We start from the raw sequence: 24,648 nt of genomic DNA on the forward strand, positions 1-24,648 counted from the left end.
CAAGGTCAATCTGCTCAACACCTGAACTACTTACTTACAATTTTCATACTTTACTAATCACTAAATCAATCCTCAATTGAAAAAAAATTAAAAAAAATAAAATAATTCTTAAAACCCTTTTATTTATCATTATTTTAATTTATATGTAAAAGGATGATATAAATGTTTATGGTTGGTTATCCCTAGATCGGGGAAGAGACAAAGAGTGAAATTTCTCACAAGATGTTTTCCAGAACGATTCCTCCAGAAAAAGTCTAAGAGTATGTATGTTCTTGTATTAGTAATTAATTAGTGAAAGCAACGTATTTTTAATCAATCAAATACCTACTTAGGAATAGTTCAAAACATGTTCTTGTCATCGTTATTATTCTACTAACTTAATCAATAAACTTTGAATTCGTTGATGCATATAGCTCGCTATATTCTTGGTTTCAACACCATCAAACTCTTGTTCTTTGCCATGGCTTTCTTCACCTCTTCTTCATGCAGTAATCAAACCCAAAAACAAACACCTTTCTTCATATGTATCTTCATCTTCTTCACTCTGTTCCATAACACTGTTGAGTCCGTTTCCTTCAACTTTTCCAGCTTCCAGCAGTCAAACTTGAACAACCAAATAGACTTCGCGGGTGATGCTTTTCCCTCAAACGGTGTTCTTCAGCTCACGAAGAACCAACTCGATGGCCCCGTCACAGACAGCGTTGGTCGAGCCTCGTATTCACAACCAGTGAGGCTTTGGGATCAAAAAACAAAGAAGCTCACCGATTTCACAACCCATTTCTCTTTTGTCATAAAAGCTGTGAACGAGTCAATTGTTGGTGATGGCTTGGCCTTCTTCCTTGCACCGTTTGATTCTTCCATTCCCAACAACTCTGCTGGTGGGTTCCTTGGCCTGTTCAGCCCGGATTCTGCATTCGACACTAAGAAAAATCAGTTGGTGGCAGTTGAGTTCGACAGTTTCAAGAACGAATGGGATCCGAGCTCAGATCACGTAGGGATCAATGTAAATTCCATTCAATCAGTTGCAAACGTGAGTTGGAGGAGCAGCATTAAGAATGGGTCTGTTGCTAATGCTTGGGTATGGTACAACTCCACATCCAAAAATCTCTCTGTTTTTCTTACATATGCTGAGAATCCAACCTTCAATGGCAGTTCTAGTGTTTCTTACGTTATTGATTTCAGGGACGTATTGCCAGAGTTTGTTAGAATAGGGTTTTCTGCTGCAACGGGTACATGGGTTGAGATACACAACATTTTGCTTTGGTCATTCAGTTCAACCTTGGATGGGGATGGTAGGAAAAAATCCAAGGTTGGCTTAGTGGTTGGTATCAGTGTTGGTTTGGGTTGTTTAGTTGGTCTTGTGGGTCTATTATGGTTTACCTTCTGGAGAAGGAGAAATAGACTAAGGGGTGTAAGCGAGGACATCATTGATGTTGATGCTTCTATAGATGATGAGTTTGAGAGAGGGACTGGTCCAAAGAGGTTCAGCTACCGGGAACTAAGCAACGCAACCAACAACTTTGCTGAAGAAGGGAAACTAGGACAAGGAGGGTTTGGAGGAGTTTACAAAGGTTTGATAGTGAATTCCAACCTTGAAGTGGCAGTGAAGAGGGTTTCCAAAGGGTCAAAGCAAGGGAAAAAGGAGTACATATCAGAAGTGAGAGTTATCAGCCGTCTGAGACACAGAAACCTGGTTCAACTCTTAGGGTGGTGCCATGAACAGAGTGAGCTCCTTCTTGTTTATGAATTCATGCCTAATGGAAGCCTTGATTCTCATCTTTTTGGAAATAGAGTCATGCTTTCTTGGGTGGTGAGATACAAGGTGGCCTTAGGTTTGGCATCTGCCCTTCTTTATCTTCATGAAGAGTGGGAACAGTGTGTGGTCCATAGAGATATTAAGTCAAGTAATATAATGTTGGATGCTAATTTCAATGCCAAACTTGGTGACTTTGGTCTTGCAAGGCTGGTAGACCATGAGGTAGGTTCACAAACCACTGTTTTGGCAGGCACCATGGGGTACCTAGCCCCTGAGTGTGTGACCACAGGGAAATCAAGCAAGGAATCTGATGTGTACAGCTTTGGTGTTGTGGCACTTGAGATCACATGTGGTAGAAAACCAGTTGAGGTGAGAGAAGAGCCTGGTAAAGTTAGGCTTGTGGAGTGGGTGTGGAACCTCTATGGAAAAGGGAAACTACTAGAAGCAGCTGATGAGAAATTGAACTTGGAATTTGAAGAGCAGCAAATGGAATGCTTGATGGTTGTGGGGTTGTGGTGTTGTCACCCTGATCATACCATGAGGCCCTCCATTAGGCAAGTAATAAGTGTGCTTAACTTTGAAGCCCCTTTGCCAAGTCTTCCATCCAAGTTGCCAGTGCCAATGTACTTTGCACCTCCCATTGATATAAGCCAATTCTCCTACACTTCATCTCTCGTCACAGGCACAACCAAAGAATCGTCCACATACTCGTCAATGTCTACAGGGTCTGGAAACTCTCCACTATTGCAATGAAATTATTTAGCTTTTAGGTAGATATCATGTATTTCAATTGTGCAATGGCATAACTTGGTTCCTTTAGTTGTGTTATGAAAATTTCAAACCATGTATATTGCGTCATAAGCAAAACTGAGTCACAGCAGCAGAAGATTAAGCAAGTAGTTGGTGTTTGGTGGCTGACTTTTTCGTTTACTTGCCATAGGGTCATATACCAGTTTGCAGTGTCATTATCTCAAACACATACTCTGCTTCTTATGACTCACAATGGACCACAGTATTTTCTGGGACAAAAGCACCAATCTTTTGGGCCTAACATGAAGCACTAAATCTGTATTAAAGTTGCTCTTGTTCTTGTTAAGTTCACCTCACTTTTCCAAATATAAGTTTTTGATGAAAATTTGTTTCCTCTGTTTTAATATTTATTGCAAACACTTAGCGCGATAGAAATTTGTTATGTTATGTAATTTTTGTGATAAACTTAACTTGTATCATACTTTTTTGTTTATAAAATGTGTATATGTTTTACAGATAACTCATTTTTGTCATACCATATGATTAATCATCTTTAGTAGGTTTCTTTTTGTAATCACGTTTTTTCATTCATAACAAGTAGTTGATTTACCATAATTAATTTGATTTCTATTAAAAGATTATTTTTTAAAAAAATAAACAACTTTTATGTGTTGTTAATCGCATGAGAACGTATATCTTTGTAAGACTTTGTCTAGACACTTAACAAAAAGTTGTTTTTAAAGTGTTTTTGAATAAGCTTTTGATATTTTCGTTGGCTACACTCAACAATGTTTCATTTGGACGCACTACCGTTATGACTTAGTCGCAAATTCCTCTCTTTTTCCTAATTTTTCTCCGTTTGGATCGCTTATTAAGGGCCACATGTTATGTTATGTTGCCTATGCATAACAAATTTGTCACTTTCCCAAACAACTGACATTTTTATTTTTCACATTAAAACAATGTGTGTCTTTTCTCTTAGTATTTTTCTTGTAAGCTTATCCTTTGATACATAAACAGAAACATTAAAACACCCCTAAAAAAGAAGAAACACTCACATCAACAATGCTATGGAGTTGACCTTTGAAGACACTGTAACTCTAATTTCTCATATCCTTTTTTTTCTTCTTAATATATTCCTTTTTTTTTTCTTTCTCCCTTTTTCTTTTCTTCTAATTTATATTATAATTCTTTCTTTTTCATTTCCACTTATATTTGTTGAAGGTGAAAACATGACCAATCGGACTGGATTGACTAGACCTCAGGTAAGTGTGCTTAATTATTGTGTTTATCTATATTCTCTGTTTAAGAGATCTTTGTGTTTGTAATAAAATTGTAAGAAATAAAATAAAAACTTAATTAGTTGTCTGTAAGTTGCAGATGGACGATCGAATCACGTTAAATCATGTGTTGTTTATTTTATGAAGTTGATTCGTGATTGTGTGTTATGTATTTTTTTTCCTTCAATATTATGGATATGTGTCTAAATTGTTGTAAAAATCACCTAGTAACATATCATTTACAATTAATTATATTGCAATGAAAAACTATAATTAATAAAATCAAACACATCCTTAACCAATTATCATAACCTTATTTGATATTTATAATTTTATTATGTTGCACTTCTTCCTTCCCAAAAGCAATTTGTCCTTGAATATCAAAACCTAATAATTCATAACGATCATAGCTACCTTTTCTCCATAAGTAATAATAGGTTAGAGAAATAAATGTATTCCAAGATTTTTCAAACCGATAACATTTTCAACCCAATTATTCTCTTCCCATTAACTATTTCTACAAAATCTCATTTTTTATAGTAATGGTTGTTTAAGATCTTAATCCTGACCAATGAATTGCTAGGTCTTTGTTCTTAAGGCTCTAGATTATCCTAACTTTCCTTTATTTATTAGCTATCCATCTTTCAACAGTTCAAAGTATATTCATGATTTATTCCTTCAACATATCATGATTTTTGACTTCAGCTTCATATTATTTTTACTTGGTGTGTAAAATCTAATAGTATATTTTCTCCTTGATCCATTCAATTAATTAACAAGTAGATCTATCCATTTTAATTTTATTGGATGATAAATGATTCATCCAATATTTTTTTTTAAATTCAACGGATATCTGATTAATACTGTTGGAATCAAAACAAACCCAACCTATTTTTTATATTTAAAAAAAAATGTTCAAAACATTTATTTTCAAAACTTGTTTACATTTTTTAAGAATCAAACCCTTAATTTTTCTGGTTTAAAATGTATCATTTTTTTTGTTTTATTTAATTATAGAATGTATTCACTTTACTTTATTTTCTACTTAAATTAGCTAAAAACAGATTCTTTTCATACAATTAATCAACTCTATTTCAATCCTTCTTTTTGTACAATTTATTCTGAGTTCTATTCTTTGAAATATCATTAGATCACCTTAATACAAGCAGCTAATTATTACGAATCAGGAAAGACCAAATAGTTTATTGTCAAAATGGCTTTTTATGGTCAAAGAATTTGCACTTCATTATTCATCTCATATATCTGGTCAAAGAAAATATACTTAAAAACTTAAAAACGTGTCAATGTTTTATGAAAATTTCCAGCTGATATATTCGGGATATTTTGTAATGGAGAAATATATTTTTAATTTTTTTCCTAGAAATATATTTTGAAATTCAAATAGTATATGTTGAATTTAAATATTTGGGGTACAAATACTATTAGGCCTACATAATTACTCTGTTTTTTAGTATTTTTGAAAGGAATTATAAACAATACTATCTAATAAGAACTTTATAAGATGTAATAAATAATAGATAGATAACATAAGTCTTAAAATCTTACATTATCGTTAATATCTTTTATGAAACACCACCCCCTTAAAGAGAAAGTAATGAAAGCCCAAAACGTAGGTGATGTGATGCATATTTTAATAGTATAGTTTTGGATTTTGTAGTGAGGTAAGTGAAGGTTGGGTTTATAGGAGTTTTTTTGGGTTTGATTTTAAAGGGATGGTTTGAATTTTCTCATATTGTTTGGCAGGTTGTAGTACATCACTATCGGGAGGATAATGTTTTTTATATTGGTTTTTCTCAAATTTTGTAGAATTTCTTTTTTCTTATTGTTATTTATGTTTATAAAAAAACACTAACTTTAGGTTAGATTTTTCATAAGAGTTTCGAGCATCCCTCAAATGTTTTAATTTATTTTTATTTTTTCATTGTTTATAAAATAAATATTACAAAATCACTGTCTTTAATTAATTAAACTTAGATGTCAGAACGAAAGCGCAAAATTTATAGCAAATTCACCATCTTGAAAGAGATTTGTAAAAAGTCTCCAATAATTAATTAAACTTAGTTTTTTTCTGAAAAATCCTTAATTTACACTACAAGAAAAAAAGGTTTTAATAGAGGTTATTTAGTGGAGGTTAATATAACCTTAGGAATTGATTTAATTAATGGAGGTTTTTTCTAAAACCTCAACAAAATAACGGAGGTTTTTTAACCTTAGCTAAATTCCAAAGGTTTATTCTAAAACCTCAGTAAAATAACAGAGGTTATTTTAACCTTTATTAATTTTCAAAGGTTTATTTTAAAACCTCCGCAAAATAACGAAGGTTTTTTTAACTTTCGTTAATTTCCAAAGGTTTATTTTAAAACCTCCACAAAATAACGAAGGTTTTTTTAACCTTTGTTAATTTACAAAGGTTTATTTTAAAACCTCCATAAAATAACAAAGATTTTTTTAACCTTCGTTAATTTCCAAAGGTTTATTTTAAAACCTTCATTAAATTCTAAATATTTATTTTAAAATCTCATCAAAATAATAGAGTTTTTTAATTTTTTTTAAGTGTCAAAAATTTATTGTAAAACATCAATAAAATATATTTTCTCAATTCTTAATAAATAGATATAATTAAATTTTTTAGTGAGTTTAGCCTAAACTGGTATACATATTTAAATATGCTTTGAACTTAGGTCTTAGAGGTTGATTCATTAATTGAAGTTAGAAGGCACTTCATTAATTGAAATTATTATTCAATTCTTAAAGATTGTTTTTATGAATTTCAATAAGTAAAAATAAGTTGTGTGTGAAGTGACATTAACTTATCACATATATACATCATCATAATTTATTTTTTGGTTACATTTGCAGTATCAAATTTTGAAGGAAACTATTCATTATAATAATATTAATAATAATATTTATAATAATATTTATAATAATATTAATAATAATATTTATAATAATATTAATAATAATATTTATAATAATATTAATAATAATATTTATAATAATATTAATAATAATATTTATAATAATATTAATAATAATAATAGTAATAATATTAATAATATGAATAATATTAATAAATATTAATAATATGAATAATATTAATAAATATTAATAATATGAATAATATTAATAAATATTAATAATATGAATAATATTAATAATATGAATATAATATTAATTATAATAATAATATTAATAATAATGTTAATATAATATTAATATGTATAAATTATGTTAATAATAAGTAAAAAAAAAATGATAATATGACCAAAGAACTTCTCTGGTTTAGTGGTTAACCCTTCCCTCCTTATTGGAAGGACTTGGGTTCAAATCTTGGTTGATGTGACCTATGTTATTAACCTATGGTATTTAATGAAGCTTATGAAAGCCACCGCAACCCAGGGCAATACTAGGTCTCGTAAATTTTTATTTCTCAAAGTTGAATAAGGTTTCTTACGTTAAAAATTTTCAGTGTCATTATTCTATTTGCTGTGTTAATTGCTTCCGCAAGTACCTATTTTATATCTACACCAAAGACATTATTCATTTTTTCTAAGATGACTGGTATCGAGATAGAGTATTCAAATTTGGATGTATTATGATGATGATGATAAAGTAGTAAATATTCATATTACGGGGAGACTACGACAAAGAAGAGAATGTCAAAGTTGTTAGTTGCTAAAATTAACAAAAGTCACAAAAAGGTGGAACAGATTACACTTGATGCCTCAAAACAAAATTGTGACAAAACAAATTGTATAAAACACCGTTGAGAAAGAAAATGTTTTTTTTTTAAAATAATAAATATGCTTAAAATAATTTTTATTATTATAAATTTTGTCTCTCTAAAATCTTAAATTTTTTATATTTTCTACACTTGTGGACTGATGGTGTATTTTTTTTTACAATAAGATCATATCTTTGAGGAGGAGAAGACAGAAAATAAACTAAGATAAGTTTAATAGAATCTTAATTTAGGTGAGTTCCTTGATGGTTAATTGTATTCTATTTTTATTTGAATCAACTAAAATTTTTGGTAATATGAATAAGTGAATGTGTTAATTAGGACTGAAAAAAAATCTGAATTGATCTAAACTATAAATATTTTTCTCAAACTTGAAATATATTTCATTTGAATTGAACTAAACTGTTTTTACAATTTAAAAAAGTTAAATTGAATTTTTTAAAAATTGAACTGATCTAAACTTTTAAAAATTTAATTGCACCAAGTTACAGTTTTGAATTTCTTTTTTAAATAAAAAACTTACCTCTATTTTGGATAATTTGTAAAATTACACTTACCTTCTTTTTTTTATCAGAAAAAAATGTCCTAATAATATATATAAATTATTATTTATCTCAACTATAATTTATGTAAAATTTTCAACTTAACGGAATATTTGTTTTCAAAAAATGTCCTGAACAGCAAAGACTATATAATAAATATAAGTACGAAAGAAATACAAATGATAAACATTTTCGGTCTTTACATTAGCGGCAATTCTTTTTTAAATTTATTAAAATCGATAAATTTTAAAAAGTAGTTAAATCATATTTAAAAATTACGATTTTAAAAATAAGAAGTCTTATTCTCAAAATATAATTTTTACATTAAAATAAAAAATTTATTTTGAAAATACAATTTCGTTTATTTTCTATTTTTTTTAAAAATGTGTTATATATGGCCTTTATATAATTTTTAAAAAATATCACTTTTAAGAATAAAATAAAAATCATATATAATATACTACTTCTTTAATAATAAATAAATAAATAAAAGTTGTTCTTAAAATATAATTTTATTTTAGTTGTAAAAATCGTGTTTTGAAAACGCAATTATTTTATTTTGACTTAAATATAAACTATCTATTTTATAAATTAAAAAATAAATCTATCAATTTTGTTAAATTTGAAAAAAAATTGCCTAATCTATTTTTTTATGTAAGAAGCAAACTTTTTAAACTAATGACTCTTTCATTCATATTTTTTTATAATGATATACTAACTAAACACATTACAATTCTTAATATTATTATTTTAATATTTGTTTATATTATTTAATTATAAAATTACTTTTTATTATATATATTTATATATAAATTAATTATATAAAAAATTATATACAGCTCTCTCGAAGTATGAAACCATCATTTCCTTCCATTATAGGAATGGCTTCGTGCATAGTCCAAAAACTGAACCTTTAATCCACCAAACACAAATCTATCGCTCAATATTAATTTCTTTAGAGACAAAAGTTTCATGTCGTGTGCTAACTGCTAAGTGGCTCAGCATCCTAGAGCACACCAAAAAATGCCATCTGGTCCCTTAATATATTTATTTTGTAGTTGGTGTTCTTGTTAATTACTCCATTCCAACTCTGTTAATTACTCCATTATATATATAAATAAATAAATAAATAAATAAATAAATAAATAAGATCTATGTTGATTAGTTTTAAGAAATTTTATATTATAAATGATTGCAAATCTTATCTCATAAGTTGTTTTATGAAGTTCACTTAAGTTTAAAATTTATTTCTTAATAAGATACATTTGTATATGTGATCTTTATCGGACCATCCATAATATGTTATCTTATGTGGGTGCAAACCTCACCTCATAAACTGGTTTTAAGAGGTTAAGTTAGACTTAAAGTTTACTTCTTAATAAAATACATTTGAGTATTATTCGTTTTGAAGTTTTGTGTTCTATGTTTTGTCTTTAAAAAATGTCTCAGTAGATTGAAGGAGTATATAAATTACTCTTAACCTCAACTCCTAAACGAGATGTGAGACTATATTAAAACATTTTTTATTTATTTCTTCTAAACAATACATGAGTTCTAACAATGTTCAGAAGAGTTTTGAACAATTTATACTAAAGCTTCAAACATTAATACACTTAACTTTCAATTCATGAGCACATATGAATTGATATGGACAATGTTTTGATTTTTTTGAATTATTTGGAAACATTAATCTTTTGAATGGAATTTAGGATGGAATATATGAAAAACTAAATAAAGGTCCACTTTTGAAATGATGTATTTTACTTATAGAACCTGCTAGTCCTAGGAATCCCCCCAGAAAGAAGAAAGATAGTGTTGAGAATTGAACAGTGGCATGAAGAAAAAGGCATCACGGGATGAGCTTTTGTTGGTAAACCGTGCCCAACAGGGAATAGTGGGTGCCATTCACACATGTAAAAGGGCACCATCACTTGAAGGTGGATTTGGTTGCCAACTTTGTTCAGAAGGCCTTCTAAATAACCATTTTTCTCAGCTTCAGAATGACTTTTGCTTACCTTTTTAGCATTTTCTGAAACTTTGAACCCTCTTCCATTATCCTGAAATGAATTTCTGACATTAAGGATTAGGTACACACCAAACACCCCCCATTTACCAGAAGGATTATGATCACAGTAAACGTTCTTCTGGGCATGTCTAATATCAATCAAGTTTCTGTTTTTGTCAACAATTTGGTATAACTGCACAAACAACTTCATTAACCCAAACATATTTTATTTACAATAACTGAACATCTTTGGTCAATTTTGGCTAGTCATTCATCGTCAATGTTTTTGTTTCATGGAACATGATTACATCTCTGCTGGGATTCTTATTGGAAATTATGTTTTTACCTTTAAACAATCACTTCACAACTTGCTTCTAAGGACAATACAGATATCCAAAAATAAATTTTTATAATTATAAAAAAATGAAAAAATAGATATTATTCAGTCTAATGTAGGCATATATACATAATTTCAATGGTATCATGTTAAGTTTATTTGGTAAGCCATTTATATTTATATGTATATATATTTATATGTATATTGAAGTTTGTTGTGACGATATACTCTGATTGATTCTGTTGTTAATGATAAACTTTTTAATTACTTTTTTAGAGTAAAAATTTATTGATAATTTCTGTTGGAAGGTTAGAATAGAATGTGGAATAACATCTTCTCTTTTTTTTATTCTGGTTCTTTTATTAAGTTATTTATATTTATTTATTATTTTTTTTATAAAAAAAATATTTAAATAATTTAACCTATGATAGGTTTTTGAAAGACTGTTGTACCCCAAAGTGAAGACTTCCTTAATGTGAAATTGTGGAAACTGAGGGGCTGGGGTTTACCAAACCCATTTTAGCAATAAAAACTATAATAAAAAAAAGGATTTTTTTTTAACATGAAAGAGAAGTTAGAGTTGGCCATTGATTATATATATAGATATATATAAGGCCATTCAGTTGTCATTGTGCAAATGATAGCACATTTTTTAAAGCTTCCAAGGAGAATAACAAAACGGAGATAACAGCATTAGAGAAACTATTCCGAGGAAAAAAAACGCTCGGAATATTGCTCTGTTGGCCATCTCCCATTGTTTTAATACATTTCTCATTCTGAAGGTTCGTGCCTCCATTTCTTTCAAATTTCTCTTTCTCATGAGAGCTTAGTTTTTTGCAATTTTAACAAGTTCGTTTTGGCATTGTTTTTCATTTGTTTATACGAGGCCTTGCATGAAGCTGTTTAGAACTGAAGGTAATGTTTGTTTTTGCAGGTTCAAATTGTTAAGAGATGAAGGGGAGGGTGGTGAGAAAGAGGAGCAAACGATTTTTCTTGCTTTGCTGGTTAGGATTGACTCTTCGGTTGGTTTTCTTACTCGGTGCCTCTTCTGAGAAGACATCATTTAGGTTCTGTTCTAATCTACTCTTCTTTTGCTTCTCATTTTGGTCTATGCCAATTCTGCATTTTATCTCCTTCCCTCTTACGTTTGTGTCAGAGAGAAAGCAACCAAACCAGATGAAAGTATTCAAAGGAAAGGAAAAGAAAACATTCTAAGTTTGATGTAGTTGTTTTCATTCTTTCTATGAAAAGTAATTTAAAAAGGGTAACCATATTCAACATCACACTTCTATAAATATTTACTCATATTTTCTCACAATAAGGATATTCAGATACCTCATACTTTTTATTGTTAAAAAAATAGCATTACAAGTTAAAATAAACAAATGAGGAGAGAGAATGTGGTATGAGCAGAAAGAGTCACGGTTTCTTTGTCTTGTGTGTCCCCTTTCTTATCACATGCATCCTTTTAGAATTTTATGTCCTCAATAGGTTTTTTAAGTTAAATCTATTTGTTATTCTTATGTTCACTTTTTTTCCCCTTATGAGATCAGTGCATTACTTTAAGGTTTATGGTAATGAAAAGGTAGCCACTTCAATAAAAAAATTGATTCTCTTCAACTCCAATATTTGTACTTTTATTCTGCATCAACAACAGTAATGAAATATTCCGTGTTCTGTTCAAAGCATAGGAATAGATATTAAGGAATTTAACTTAATTGCAGGCATTAATACATTTGTTCCTTGTTTTTTTTAACGTTGCCCTGTTTCAAACCCAAACAATAGTCCATAACAATGGTTTGTTTCGCTTTGTGTTTATAAGATTTTTATTTGCGTGCATGCCCTTCATCTCCAGAAGAACGCTGAGGGAGAGCAACCCCTCGCAATGGACATCTTCTAATTCTACGGTGATTCTGAATACAAAGAAGCGTCAACAGGTGATGCCAGCTGGCTTTTTCCAAGAGTTAATTTAACTCCTTCACAGGTTAATTAGATTTTGTGGGTTTGGTCCGAAACGTGTGCATCGTTTTTGACCTTGGACTTTCACTTTTTCAGTTGGTGGTTGACAATGGTATTGTTTCTGTCAAATTTTCAAGACCGGAGGGTTACATTCTTCAAATGTCATATAAAGGAATTAACAATATACTCGCAGATGAAAACGAAGAACAAGATAGAGGGTATTTACCTACTTCTCAACAAATTCAACTTTATCAAGTTTGGCATAAAGTCAAAGGAACTAATGCATCATACTTGTTTCTAGGTACCTGGACGTGGTTTGGAATACGCCAGGAAAGTCTAGTAATTTTCAAAGGTATAATTCTGCGTCTTCTTCATTATTATCATGTATGAAATTATTGATTCACGAGACTAATTTATAATTGGAACCATTCTGCAGAATCGTCGGGACAAATTTTTCTGTTATAGCAGCTGACGAGAATATGGTTGAGCTTTCATTTTCAAGAACATGGACATCATCCATGAATGGCTCAAGTGTCCCCATGAACATTGACATTAGGTGGATTATAAGTTATAGTCATACATAGTCTCTGGTGGTACCATGTTAGAACAGAACATGTTAATAACAGCTATGTGTATGTTTATATAAGCTAATTAGCGTTACACCGAACAAACTCTTATACGCAGATACATTTTGCGAAGTGGTGATTCTGGATTTTATTCATATGCAATATTTGATCGCCCTGAAGGATGGCCTGCGGTGGAGATTGACCAAATTAGGATCGTTTTCAAACTCAAGAAATCCAGGTAATACACGCACTTTACTTTCTCTTGCTTCTTAAATCTCTCCATTTATTTTAATTTAATCCTCCTGTGGACTCTTTCTGCATGTAAGATGAAAATATGGTTAAAATTAGAGTGGAGTAAAATAGTAAATTTGGGTAACTAAACATTCTGAAAGGGACAGAAGATGCAATGCAACTGGTGTACTAATGGAAAAATGAACGGCACAGGTTCAACTATATGGCAATGGCGGATGATAGGCAAAGAAAGATGCCAACGAAGAGAGATAGAGAAACTGGTCAAATCTTGGCATACCCTGAAGCAGTTCTATTAACCAGACCAGTCAACCCTGAATTCAGAGGAGAGGTATGCAGCACATTTTTTAATGAGGTTTTTTACCAAACTGGTTCCTTGTTACCAAACTAGGTTGTGTTTTTAAAGTTGTAAAAGTCGTACACTTTAAACTAACACGCTGAATATTAATGATATATTAATAATTTACATTTTTTTATATACATTATAAGTTCTAATATTATTATTTAAATATTTTTTATATTATTTAATTTTAAACTTATTCTTTATTATATATATTTATTTATAAATTTATTAGATTAAAATTGTATATAATTCTATGAGTAGTCAAAACATAATTTTCCCTTTAAAAAAGCTATCTCATTTTGCGATAAAGGACAAAATTTGTCTCCCTTTTATCAAAAACTCATTTTTTATGCTTGTATATGCCAATATTTGTTTGGCGTTTTTCCTCTGTTGGTTAAAAGTTAAAATGCCCGTGATTGAAGAAATGCTGGTTTTTGTGTTGGGTTCAGGTGGATGACAAATACCAGTACTCATGTGAAAACAAGGACAACACTGTTCATGGATGGGTGAGTGATGATGGCAATGCACCCGTGGGTTTCTGGATGATAACCCCAAGTAACGAGTTCCGCAATGCTGGGCCCATCAAGCAAGACCTTACTTCACATGTTGGCCCCATTACCCTCCAGGTATGTCCTACTAAAGATTATTTTTAAGATAAATATTAGTTAGTGCTACATGATTTTTCTGTAAAACATTTTTCATATTTAAAATGTAAAAACACAACTAATATATGAGTATCAAACATATGTCTGTAATTAGAATAGAAATGTGTGTAGATGTTTGTGAGCACTCATTATGCTGGGAAGGAGGTAACCATGGCCTTTCAAGAAGGGGAGGCTTATAAAAAGGTTTTCGGCCCTGTGTTCGCCTACGTTAACTCTGCTTCACGCGAGGATGGAACACTATCCCTCTGGTCAGACGCTGTGCAGCAGGTACCAGCTACCCCTAACACCACCCATCTCTGCTTATTTATCAAAGGTTACTAAAGCTCTTGTCTCATGACACATGATTTCATTTTCTTCTGTTGCCAATCAGCAAGCCAAAGAAGTCAGAAATTGGCCTTATGAATTTCCTAAATCAGAAGATTTCGTTCCACCCAGTCAGAGGGGAATAGTTTTGGGAAGATTACTAGTGAAAGATAGGTATTTGCCAATGCTTTGTACCACATTTTATTTCTTTAGTTTCTTACTACCTATAAAAGAGGCTAATGTTCTTTTTATTTCTTGCTTCACCAGTTACTTCAGAGGAGGTAGACTTCTGTATGCTAACAATGCTTACGTTGGTCTAGCTTTGCCTGGAGATACAGGGTCATGGCAAACAGAAAGCAAGGTATATTTGGACCTGGTGTCACTGATGTAGTTTCTTTAATTGTTTTAGTTAGGCTCTAAAAATGGACTTGATTTTAATTTTATGGTGTTGACAGGGCTATCAGTTCTGGACTCAAGCCGATACAAAGGGTTTTTTCCTGATTAATAATATTGTTCCCGGTGACTACAATTTGTATGCATGGGTTCCTGGCTTCATTGGTGATTACAGATACAATGTTACAATCACCGTCTCAAAGGGTAGAATTTTCTTCCCCGATTTTCTTGTGGGGTTCAGACCAAAATTAGTTATGACTTGCCCAACTGAACAATTACTTGTTTGAACCTCTAGGAGGAGTGATCACATTGGATTCACTTGTGTATGTTCCACCAAGAAGTGGACCAACCATATGGGAAATTGGGTTCCCAGATCGCACGGCTGCAGAATTCTATGTACCAGACCCTTACCCTACGCTCATGAACAAATTATACAACGAACAGCACAGTGACAAGTAATCCAAAACTCATTACTTTATTAATTAACAGTTGCTTCTTCTGTCTCCCACTCTTCTAATTTTTCACCTTCTCCACTTTTGACAGGTTTAGGCAATACGGGTTGTGGGAACGTTACACTGATTTATATCCAAATGATGATCTTGTTTACACTGTTGGTGTTAGCAATTATAACAAGGATTGGTTTTATGCTCACGTTACAAGGTAACTTTAGTGTATTATGTCTGTGTAGCGTTGAAAAATGACACTTGATCACTTAGAAATCATCCTTAAATAGTAAATGAAAAACTTGCTCGCACAAAATTATTAGATATCATGAAATTTGACGATCTCACTTACATCAAATTTATGCAGAAACGCAGGAAATAAGACATACCAGCCAACGACATGGCAGATTATATTTGAACATCCAGATCAAATAGTAAGAGGAAACTACACATTGCAACTGGCATTGGCATGTACCAATGATGCTGACCTGCAGGTACATACATAGTGTGCAATTTGACATGATTAAGCAATTTTGTGGTAAGAGCATGGGTTGATAATGATTTTGAATGATATTAGGTTCGTTTCAATGACCCTGGAGCTGATCCTCCAGACTTTGCAAGTGGGAAAATAGGAGGAGATAGTGCCATAGCAAGGCATGGTTTGCATGGATTGCATAGGTTGTTCAGCATTAATGTACCAAGTGATCGAATTTTGAAAGGAACAAACACCATCTATCTGAAGCAATCAAGAGCAAGGAATCCTTTTCAAGGAGTAATGTATGATTATATCCGTCTAGAACGACCTCCATTGACATTGATATGATTATCATGATTATCTCTCACCCACGTACATACATAGACTTTAGCCATTTTCTTGAATTCTTTGATCTTTTACACTGTCTTTGGATTTAAGATTTCCTCCTCCACGTACACCCACAACTATAAAAGATACCAAAACCAAAAATACCAAAAGTAAAATAAGGCTTTAGAGTTAGTAAGAAGAGTGCGTAGCTAAAAAGAAGTAACTAATATAAGAATAAATTGTTCATTTTAATTTAAAACAACCAATAATTAAAAAGGTGTTTTCTTTTATGCAACAAAGAAACTACTATGCAATGCAACACAGAGAATCCTTTAATTGGAGAAAGGAAAGAAAAAGGAGAAAAGGAAGAGGTAGGTGAGAGAGCAAAAGAAAAAAGCAACCATCAATTTGTATGAGAAGAGAGACAATAACAAAATCTATTTCTTAACAATCAATAAATCAATATTTTAATAATTTTTTTTAGATTTTAATTCAAAATACTAGTATATATTATTAAGATAAGTTATAAAATTGGTATTTCTTCTTTTTAAGAATGTAAAAAAGAAAAAAGAAAGGGTCGTGCTAAAAACGCGACCACGTGATAACAACTTTTTAAATATCAAAACTATGTATTTCAAATATAAAAAAGTAACTACTTTTAAGATAATAAATAATAATCTTATAAGTAAATAAAATTTATATATATATAAAGATAAAAAAAATATTTAAAATGATTTACTTTGTTAATAGCTGATCAAATTAAAAAATATATTTGAAAAAAAAAATTAAATGTCCAATGTCAGACTAGGACCTAACGGAAGTGATAATAACTAAAATATCTGTATTTAGGAAAAACTCTTCATAATATTCTCATGAGAATTCAAATATATAATGCAAGAGAAATTTGATTCATTTTAAAATAAAATAAATTAACCTTTCACTCATATAATTAAATTATTATAGTTTTTTAAAAATATAAGTTAAAAGAGATGTCGAGCGCATGATTGTTAATAATTAATAAATTTTGGAGCGAAAATGAAAAATATAGAATATATTACCTAATCTATGACAATATATATAAAAAAAATCCTTTTTGGTGTACAAATAGTCTTCAAAATTTATTCTTTATATTATTAAAATATAACAAATTTAATGAATTTATTTTAAATTAAAAATGAATTTTAAAAAAATTAGAAAATTTTAAATTTAAAAAAAAAATCACAAAAACCCAATTTCATACCATTTTAAATAAAAAAAATCAAATTCAAATAAGTATTTCTAATAAAAAAAAACCACGTACACAATAAAGAAATTACATACAATTTTTAAAAAAAAATGATTTACTTATATAATTATTTAATAAAAATAATTTTATAATTTAATAATATTTGAATTTTTAAAAATTTATAAAATTTTGATTTTGAAAAAGAAAACAAAAAAACTCAATTTCTTACCAGTTTTAGAAATAACGATAATATATATATAATAATTAATATATAGAATATACTCAGTTATGGTAATAATTTAACAAATAAATTTATATATAGTAAAATTTATAATAATATTTATTAATTTATGTCATACATTAATTTAGTAAAATTAAAATTATTATCTATAACAATATATGTAAAGAAGATTTTTTTTACAGATTTCATTTTTCAATTTTATCCTTTATAATATTAAAATATAATAAATATAATAATTATTTATTTAAAATTGAAATTTTGAATTTTAAAAAAATTGAATTTTAGAAATAACGATTATATATGTAATATTTTTTACCTTTTAATATATATAATTTATACTTTAAAAAAATATACTTTTATTAATTGAATAAATAAATTCATATGAATTCAACACAATTTGAATTCAATTATATGATTATCTAATTTCTATAAAATAAAATAAAAATTACTAACCAACCGTATTAGTTATTATTCGTATCCAGATTGATGCAACACATCTTGAATTCAATTATATGATTATCTAATTATTATGAAACTATATCTTTTTAATAAATTACTAACTAATCTATTAGTTATTATTGATGATAATACATTACTGATAACGATGGTTGTTTAGTTATTATCTTAAAAAGATTGATATATTTAGATATATAAAATAATATCTTTTTTGAGAGAAAGAAAATCTTAACTGATCTCTACTACAGTGTATATATATATATCCAACCCTAGTACAACTTTTTGCAAGGTTCTTTCTTTATTAAATTGGAGCATCTGGTTGGATTTGTAGGTTTGAGATTAAGATAAAAATGATGGTTTTCACAAAGAAAAGTGGTTTTCTCCTATTATGGGGAATAATACATTTCTGCTTCTTACTCAATGCCTGTGCCTCAAGGTTTTTCTCTTACTATAATATTTTATATTTTTTTAACCTAATAGTCTCTATATTTCATTTTGTGTTTTCTTTTGGTGCATACAATTTTTTTTGGGTTACATGTGTTTTTACCATAACACAAATTTTTTTTTTTTCAATCTAAAATTTAGACTTTTGATTTATTTTATTTGTAAAAAGAAAACTATTAAATGAATCCTTAGTTCATACTGAAAATTTGTTTATAATGTAACAAGAAAAGCTAATAATAACACATTTTAATAGTTTCTTAACTACAAATATCAAGGAGGTATAAAATTTGAATTAGAGACGAAAGTCAATTTAGGATAAGAATACAAAAGATAAAAAAAATATTTTATCCATTTTTTTATAAAACTCATGATAGACATTTAAGATAAAATATGACATTTCAGTTAGATTGACACACATATTTCAAGCATCACATAGAAAAATATCCATAAATCTAAGAAAGGAAGAAAAGAAATAAAAATAGGAGATTTCATCAGTCTCATGCAAATAAATATAAAGATCTAACAAAAAAGAACCTTCCAAAACAATACAATGAGAGTTTATATTTATTATAGAAAAAAATCTAAACAAAAACTAGAAGGCAAACATTGTTATTACCTCTCTAAAAATATATGAAGCTTTAAACTCAATACCTTAAAAAAAACACAAATTAAAACACTAACTATTAACATGTTTTTCAATAAAAACTTGCCATCTCTTCCATAATATTTGTTTTTTTAATACCAATTTTGAGAGAAAAGGGGTCTCAATATATATTAAATAGAATTTTATATATAATTTTATATCAATAAAAAGTTATTTAATTTATATAAGTTTGAAGAACAGACTAAATTATAAAAGAAATTACTTTTAGTTTTTATAATTTTGTTACAAAATTATCAATTATGCAATTGATTCTTCTTTTAAAATAACCTTGGACATACAAAATAATCATAAGTTCTTATTTAATGATTTTATGAGTGCTATAAGTGTTCTCAGATAATGAGATGACATTGATGGTTTTATTTTGCTGATTTGTTCACTCAACTTTATCTTTGCAATTGCAGGAGTTTAAGAGAGTTCAAAAGTTCTGAAGTAAAATTTAATGATCCTGAAGTTAAACTGCATATAGATAACAAGCAGGTATTAAAATTTCCAATTTGAAGTGTTAAAATTCCTTCAATTACTTGAACTGTAACGAAATTCGGCAACTTTAATCAATTTATTTTGGATTGCGTTGTTCTTAGATCACAGTGCAGAATGGCATCGTTCGTGTAACTTTCTCAAATCCTGAGGGCATTATCCTTGGAATTTCATACAATGGAATAAGCAATGTGCTTGAAGGTCGCAACAAATTTAATAACAGAGGGCATGTCTATGGCGTCTTTAACTATATTCAGTTACTAATTACTAAGTTTAGCTATCCGAGATTCTACTTCGATTAGATATTAGAGCATTTTATAGTATATAAATCGGTGTAAATCTCATCTCATAAATCAGTTTTAAGAGGTTGAATTAGACTTAAAGTCCACTTCTTAATATGATATTATAGTCATTTTGAATTTATCTTGGCAATTGTTTGTTGGTCTTATCAACCACTCACAATATGTAATATCGCGCATGAGTTGACAGTCTCAATGAGGTGTGTTGGAGATCTCACATTAACAGATTAGGACATCCACATAGTATATTTGAGGATACAAACCTCACCTGCTAAACCGGTTTTATAAAGTTGAATTAAGCTTAAAGTCAATTTTTTAATATGTGTTTTTCAAAATCCAAAGCAAGAATCAAATTAAGCTTTTATTTAACTTACACAAATAATTAAAGTCCTTCATCTTTGCAGGTATTTTGACATTGTGTGGAATGCACCAGGAACCCCTTCAAAACTTTTGGGGTAAGCCTTTCTCTACATTCATATATATAAATTTATGAGTTCATGATGTCATCATAGATTTGATAATAACATAATGAATGATGAGTATTTAAGTATATATGTGTTGGATCTGCAGAATTGAAGGGAGTAGATTTTCAGTTATAGAGGCAAATGGGAATGAAGTAGAACTTTCTTTTTCCAGAACGTGGAACAGGGACAGCTCAACTCTCCCTTTAAACATAGACAAAAGGTAATTTTGTTTAGGTTTTTCTGAACTATTTAAAAATAGTTTAATTTGTGTGAATGTACGAGGTATGAAATGGTCCAATTTTGCAGATATATTTTACGAAGAGGTAGTTCAGGATTATACATATATGGTATATTTGAGCATCCTGAAGATTTTCCTGCAACGGAGATTGATCACATTAGGATTGTTTTCAAGCTGCAAAGGGACAGGTAAGTAGAAAAGCAGTGCCATGAATATACATATGAACATATTCTTTATAATCATAATCTTAAAATCTCACCTGCACAGGTTCCACTACATGGCTATAGCAGATGATAGGCAGCGACTCATGCCAACAGCAGAAGATAGATCTACAGGGCAACCCCTTGCTTATCCTGAAGCTGTTCTAATCACCCATCCCAGTAACCCTGAACTTCAAGGAGAGGTACCCTTTCTACTTTTTTCAAAAACCCTTTTCATATTTTTTATAAAAAAGTTAATTTTGATCTTAAAAGTGATATTTTTTTTATTATTATGTTGTTTTTGATTCGGCTATGATCAGGTTGATGACAAATATCAATACTCTTGTGCTAACAAAGACAATAAAGTTCATGGGTGGATTAACTTGGACTCCAAGACTAATAACTCAGTTGGCTTTTGGATGATCACACCAAGTAATGAGTTTCGTAGTGGTGGTCCAATTAGGCAAGGCCTCACTTCTCATGTTGGCCCTGTCACCCTTAATGTAAGTTCAAAACTCATATCTTGTTTAACTCAAATCCACAACAAAGAATAATAGTTATTCGTATGCATGAACTACTTGATGATTTCTATCATTATCCTTTTGTGCTTATTGCAGCTTCATATATAATTTGATGATTTTATTTATGTCTAGATACTTCATACCACTCACTACGCTGGGAAGGAAGTGACCATGAGATTACACGAAGGGGAACCCTTCAAGAAAGTTTATGGTCCTGTTTTTGCTTATCTCAATTCAGTTTCTGGAGTTCATGGCTCAGAGCAAGTCCTCTGGAGTGATGCTGTACTACAGGTACTACAACTAACAACACTTAAATATCACATTAAAGATGTGCTTATATTAGAGGTTAATGTGATTGATGATTTCTTTTTATTCACGTAGCTATCTGAGGAAGTCAATAGATGGCCTTATGATTTTCCTAAGTCAGAGGATTTTGTCCCAGCCAATAAACGGGGAAGAGTGGAAGGACGATTACTTGTTCAAGACAGGTACATGTTCATGAAATTATATTTCATTTTGTAATCTTTTCTGATATCAAAGATTAATGTTGCTTGCCTTTACCACCAGACACATTAAAGGAGGGAAATTTGTATATGGCCACAATGCTTATATTGGTTTGGCTCTGCCCGGAGATGTGGGATCATGGGAAAGACAAAGCAAGGTATTTCTATTTTCTATCATGTTCCAATATATAACACAGACACTCTGATTCTGATACAACACAGACATAAACACGAATATACGTATAATCTATTCACGAACATATGTATAATCTATCTAAAATGTAAGAAAACAAAATCTATCTAAAATGTAAGAAAACAAAAGCTAACAAATGAGACACTAAAAACATGTGCTCTTCCCACTTCTTACAGGGTTACCAATTCTGGTCTCGAGCTGATAAAGTTGGCAACTTCACAATTGAAAATATTGTACCAGGAGACTACAATTTATATGCATGGATTCCTGGTATTTTTGGAGACTATAAATATAGCACTATCATAACCATAACACCAGGTACATAACTTTTCACCAATTTCACATAAGATTGTTAGGTACCAGATTATTCTCACTAACATATTTGTACTCTGTATCATAGGATGCATTATCCAATTAGGTTCACTCATATACAATCCTCCAAGAAATGGACCAACTGTGTGGGAAATTGGCATCCCAGATCGCTCTGCTGCAGAGTTCCACGTTCCAAATCCTTATCCTAACCTCATAAACCGATTATACATTGGGAAACCATTACACAAGTTAGTCCAAAACTCAATGAACAACTGCTTAAGCTTTTGATTTTGATCTGCATACCATCTTCAGTTTCTCTTAACATTAATTTTCCCACAAACAGTTTCAGACAATATGGATTATGGAACCGCTACAATGAGTTATATCCAAATGAGGACCTCACTTACAATGTTGATGTGAATGATTATAGCAGAGATTGGTTTTATGCTCAGGTTCCCAGGTAACCAATGTAATAATTTTATTGATCAAATAACTATGCATAGCTATTGATTGTTGAGATTTAATTTACACTTTGACTCAAAATGTAGGAAAATAGGAAACAACACATTTCAGCCAACAGCATGGGAGATTAAATTCCATCTCCCATTTGTTATGAGAGGCAGCTACACATTGCGACTGGCCTTGGCCTCAGCTACACGTTCTAAGCTGGTGGTAAGTTGAGATATCATGAGTGTGTGTTCATAGTTGTTGAGTTTGGTATGAAGCTATTTGACTAACATTATGTTATATGTGTTATTAGATTAGGTTCAATAACCCTTTGGCTCGTCCTCCACACTTTTCTACTGGATCAATAGGTCAAGATAATGCCGTAGCAAGACATGGCATCCATGGATTGTATTGGCCTTACAGTGTTGAAGTAAGAAGCAATGTATTAGTGGAAGGAGTGAACACCATTTATCTGAGGCAACCAAAAGTTACAAGTCCTTTCCAAGCCATTATGTATGATTACATCCGTTTGGAAAGACCTGAAGCATAGAAGGACTTAATGGAGCAAAAGACCTACTTAGATTCAATTGAATGTTTGATTTACACACACAAAGTGTCTTTTCTTGTACCTTAGATCAACAAGACATTAGACTAGGGAAAATACAGTGTAGTATACTATGAGTTTGTAAAAACTTTAAAAGTGTTAGTTTAATGAATTTTTTTTTTTTTTTGTGTGTTTGTATAAAGGTAATTTTACATTGACACAGTGTGATGACAGAGGGATCAATAAAGTTAGAGTGACAACAGAGGGAGGGGGAAAATGTTTTCAATAAATAAATAAAGTTTTAAAAAATATAATGAATGTCAAAAGTAATATTTTAAATTTTGAAAACTATAAAAAAAAGAAAAAAAACTAGTGTTTTAAAAATATTGAAATAATAAAAATTACAAAAAGATTAAAATTTGAAAACTAATATTTTTAAATAAAAATAATATTTTATTTAATTGTAAAAGTATATAATTATCTCCGAAGTAATTTTTGTAAAAAATTAAATGCAAAACATAAGATTTATAAATATATGAAAAGTAATAATATGTAAGGTTAGGATTTATCAAGTAAGACACTATATATGCGTAAGTAAATATAATTTTACAGAACATTAAAAACATTAAAAAGTGTTAAAAAGTGAAGAAGTAAGGTGTATATATATGTAAAAAATGTAATAATGATTATAAAACATATATATATACTTAATACATATATATATTGATTAATTTTACATATATTATCCACTGGTATGATATATAATTTTATACTGTTACAGAAACAAGTGGAAGTACTTCCTACGAAGTTGTATTAATAATTTGATATGATTATGTAAAATTTAGAAAGTAATTAAACAAAAAATGAATAATTAATTTGCTGAAAGTAGTTAAAAGTGTAAAAAATATTATCATTGTATTTTGATTAAATTAAAAAGCAAACATCTATTTTTAACCAAGCATTTAATTTTAAATATTAGTTTACGAATAAATGAAAAATATTTCCACCCTTCCACAAAAAGTTATTTTCTGTAATATTTTACAAGAAGTTATTTTGTGATGTAGCAGGTAGAAATTGTAGGTGTTTGGTAAATCAACTTACCGGTCAATGACAAATATGAATGCACCAGTAAGAAGTTATGAGCAATCTTAGTGTACTCACCTCACAACATTCATAATCACATCCCTACCCTCAGGTCAAAGCAACTCATGGAAATCCGGAGAAGGAACTAGAAACAAACACTCTAACACTATTCTTTATA

The 24,648-nt window shown here is 29.8% G+C and overlaps 3 protein-coding genes across 7 annotated transcripts; all 3 read left to right on the forward strand.

The window, feature by feature from the left end:
- Positions 1-359: 359 nt before the first annotated feature.
- On the forward strand, positions 360-2,891 carry LOC137808696 (L-type lectin-domain containing receptor kinase IX.1). 2 transcript variants are annotated; one of them, XM_090299904.1, is made up of 2 exons: positions 932-1,078; positions 1,183-2,891. In XM_090299904.1, exons 1-2 carry the CDS (start codon positions 1,056-1,058, stop codon positions 2,507-2,509), a joined length of 1,350 nt encoding a protein of 449 aa, XP_090156030.1. In that variant the 5' UTR covers positions 932-1,055; the 3' UTR covers positions 2,510-2,891. The 2 variants fall into 2 exon arrangements, with proteins under 2 accessions (XP_068466053.1, XP_090156030.1); XM_068609952.2 differs by having other exon boundaries at positions 360-2,891.
- An 8,166-nt stretch (positions 2,892-11,057) lies between these two features.
- LOC137808697 (uncharacterized) lies at positions 11,058-16,236 on the forward strand. 4 transcript variants are annotated; one of them, XM_068609953.1, is made up of 17 exons: positions 11,058-11,218; positions 11,371-11,503; positions 12,259-12,373; positions 12,492-12,613; positions 12,697-12,747; positions 12,832-12,951; positions 13,080-13,199; positions 13,406-13,541; positions 14,003-14,179; positions 14,330-14,485; positions 14,589-14,695; positions 14,789-14,882; positions 14,977-15,118; positions 15,210-15,369; positions 15,458-15,574; positions 15,725-15,851; positions 15,935-16,236. In XM_068609953.1, the coding sequence occupies exons 2-17, from the start codon at positions 11,388-11,390 to the stop codon at positions 16,178-16,180; spliced, it is 2,106 nt and encodes a 701-aa protein (XP_068466054.1). In that variant the 5' UTR covers positions 11,058-11,218; positions 11,371-11,387; the 3' UTR covers positions 16,181-16,236. The 4 variants fall into 4 exon arrangements, with proteins under 4 accessions (XP_068466054.1, XP_068466056.1, XP_068466055.1 ...); XM_068609955.1 differs by having other exon boundaries at positions 11,059-11,218; positions 12,295-12,373; XM_068609954.1 differs by having other exon boundaries at positions 11,062-11,218; positions 12,292-12,373.
- Positions 16,237-18,431: 2,195 nt separating this feature from the next.
- LOC137805715 (uncharacterized) lies at positions 18,432-23,571 on the forward strand. The gene is made up of 16 exons (XM_090300171.1): positions 18,432-18,517; positions 19,591-19,666; positions 19,771-19,867; positions 20,354-20,420; positions 20,536-20,649; positions 20,736-20,855; positions 20,935-21,070; positions 21,188-21,370; positions 21,521-21,679; positions 21,770-21,876; positions 21,956-22,049; positions 22,261-22,402; positions 22,485-22,644; positions 22,740-22,856; positions 22,945-23,068; positions 23,157-23,571. Exons 1-16 carry the CDS (start codon positions 18,432-18,434, stop codon positions 23,391-23,393), a joined length of 2,019 nt encoding a protein of 672 aa, XP_090156297.1. The 3' UTR covers positions 23,394-23,571.
- Positions 23,572-24,648: the final 1,077 nt, after the last annotated feature.

Source organism: Phaseolus vulgaris, chromosome 3, assembly GCF_051622355.1.
Source record: "Phaseolus vulgaris cultivar YP4 chromosome 3, ASM5162235v1, whole genome shotgun sequence".
NCBI classification, from domain to species: Eukaryota; Viridiplantae; Streptophyta; class Magnoliopsida; order Fabales; family Fabaceae; genus Phaseolus; species Phaseolus vulgaris.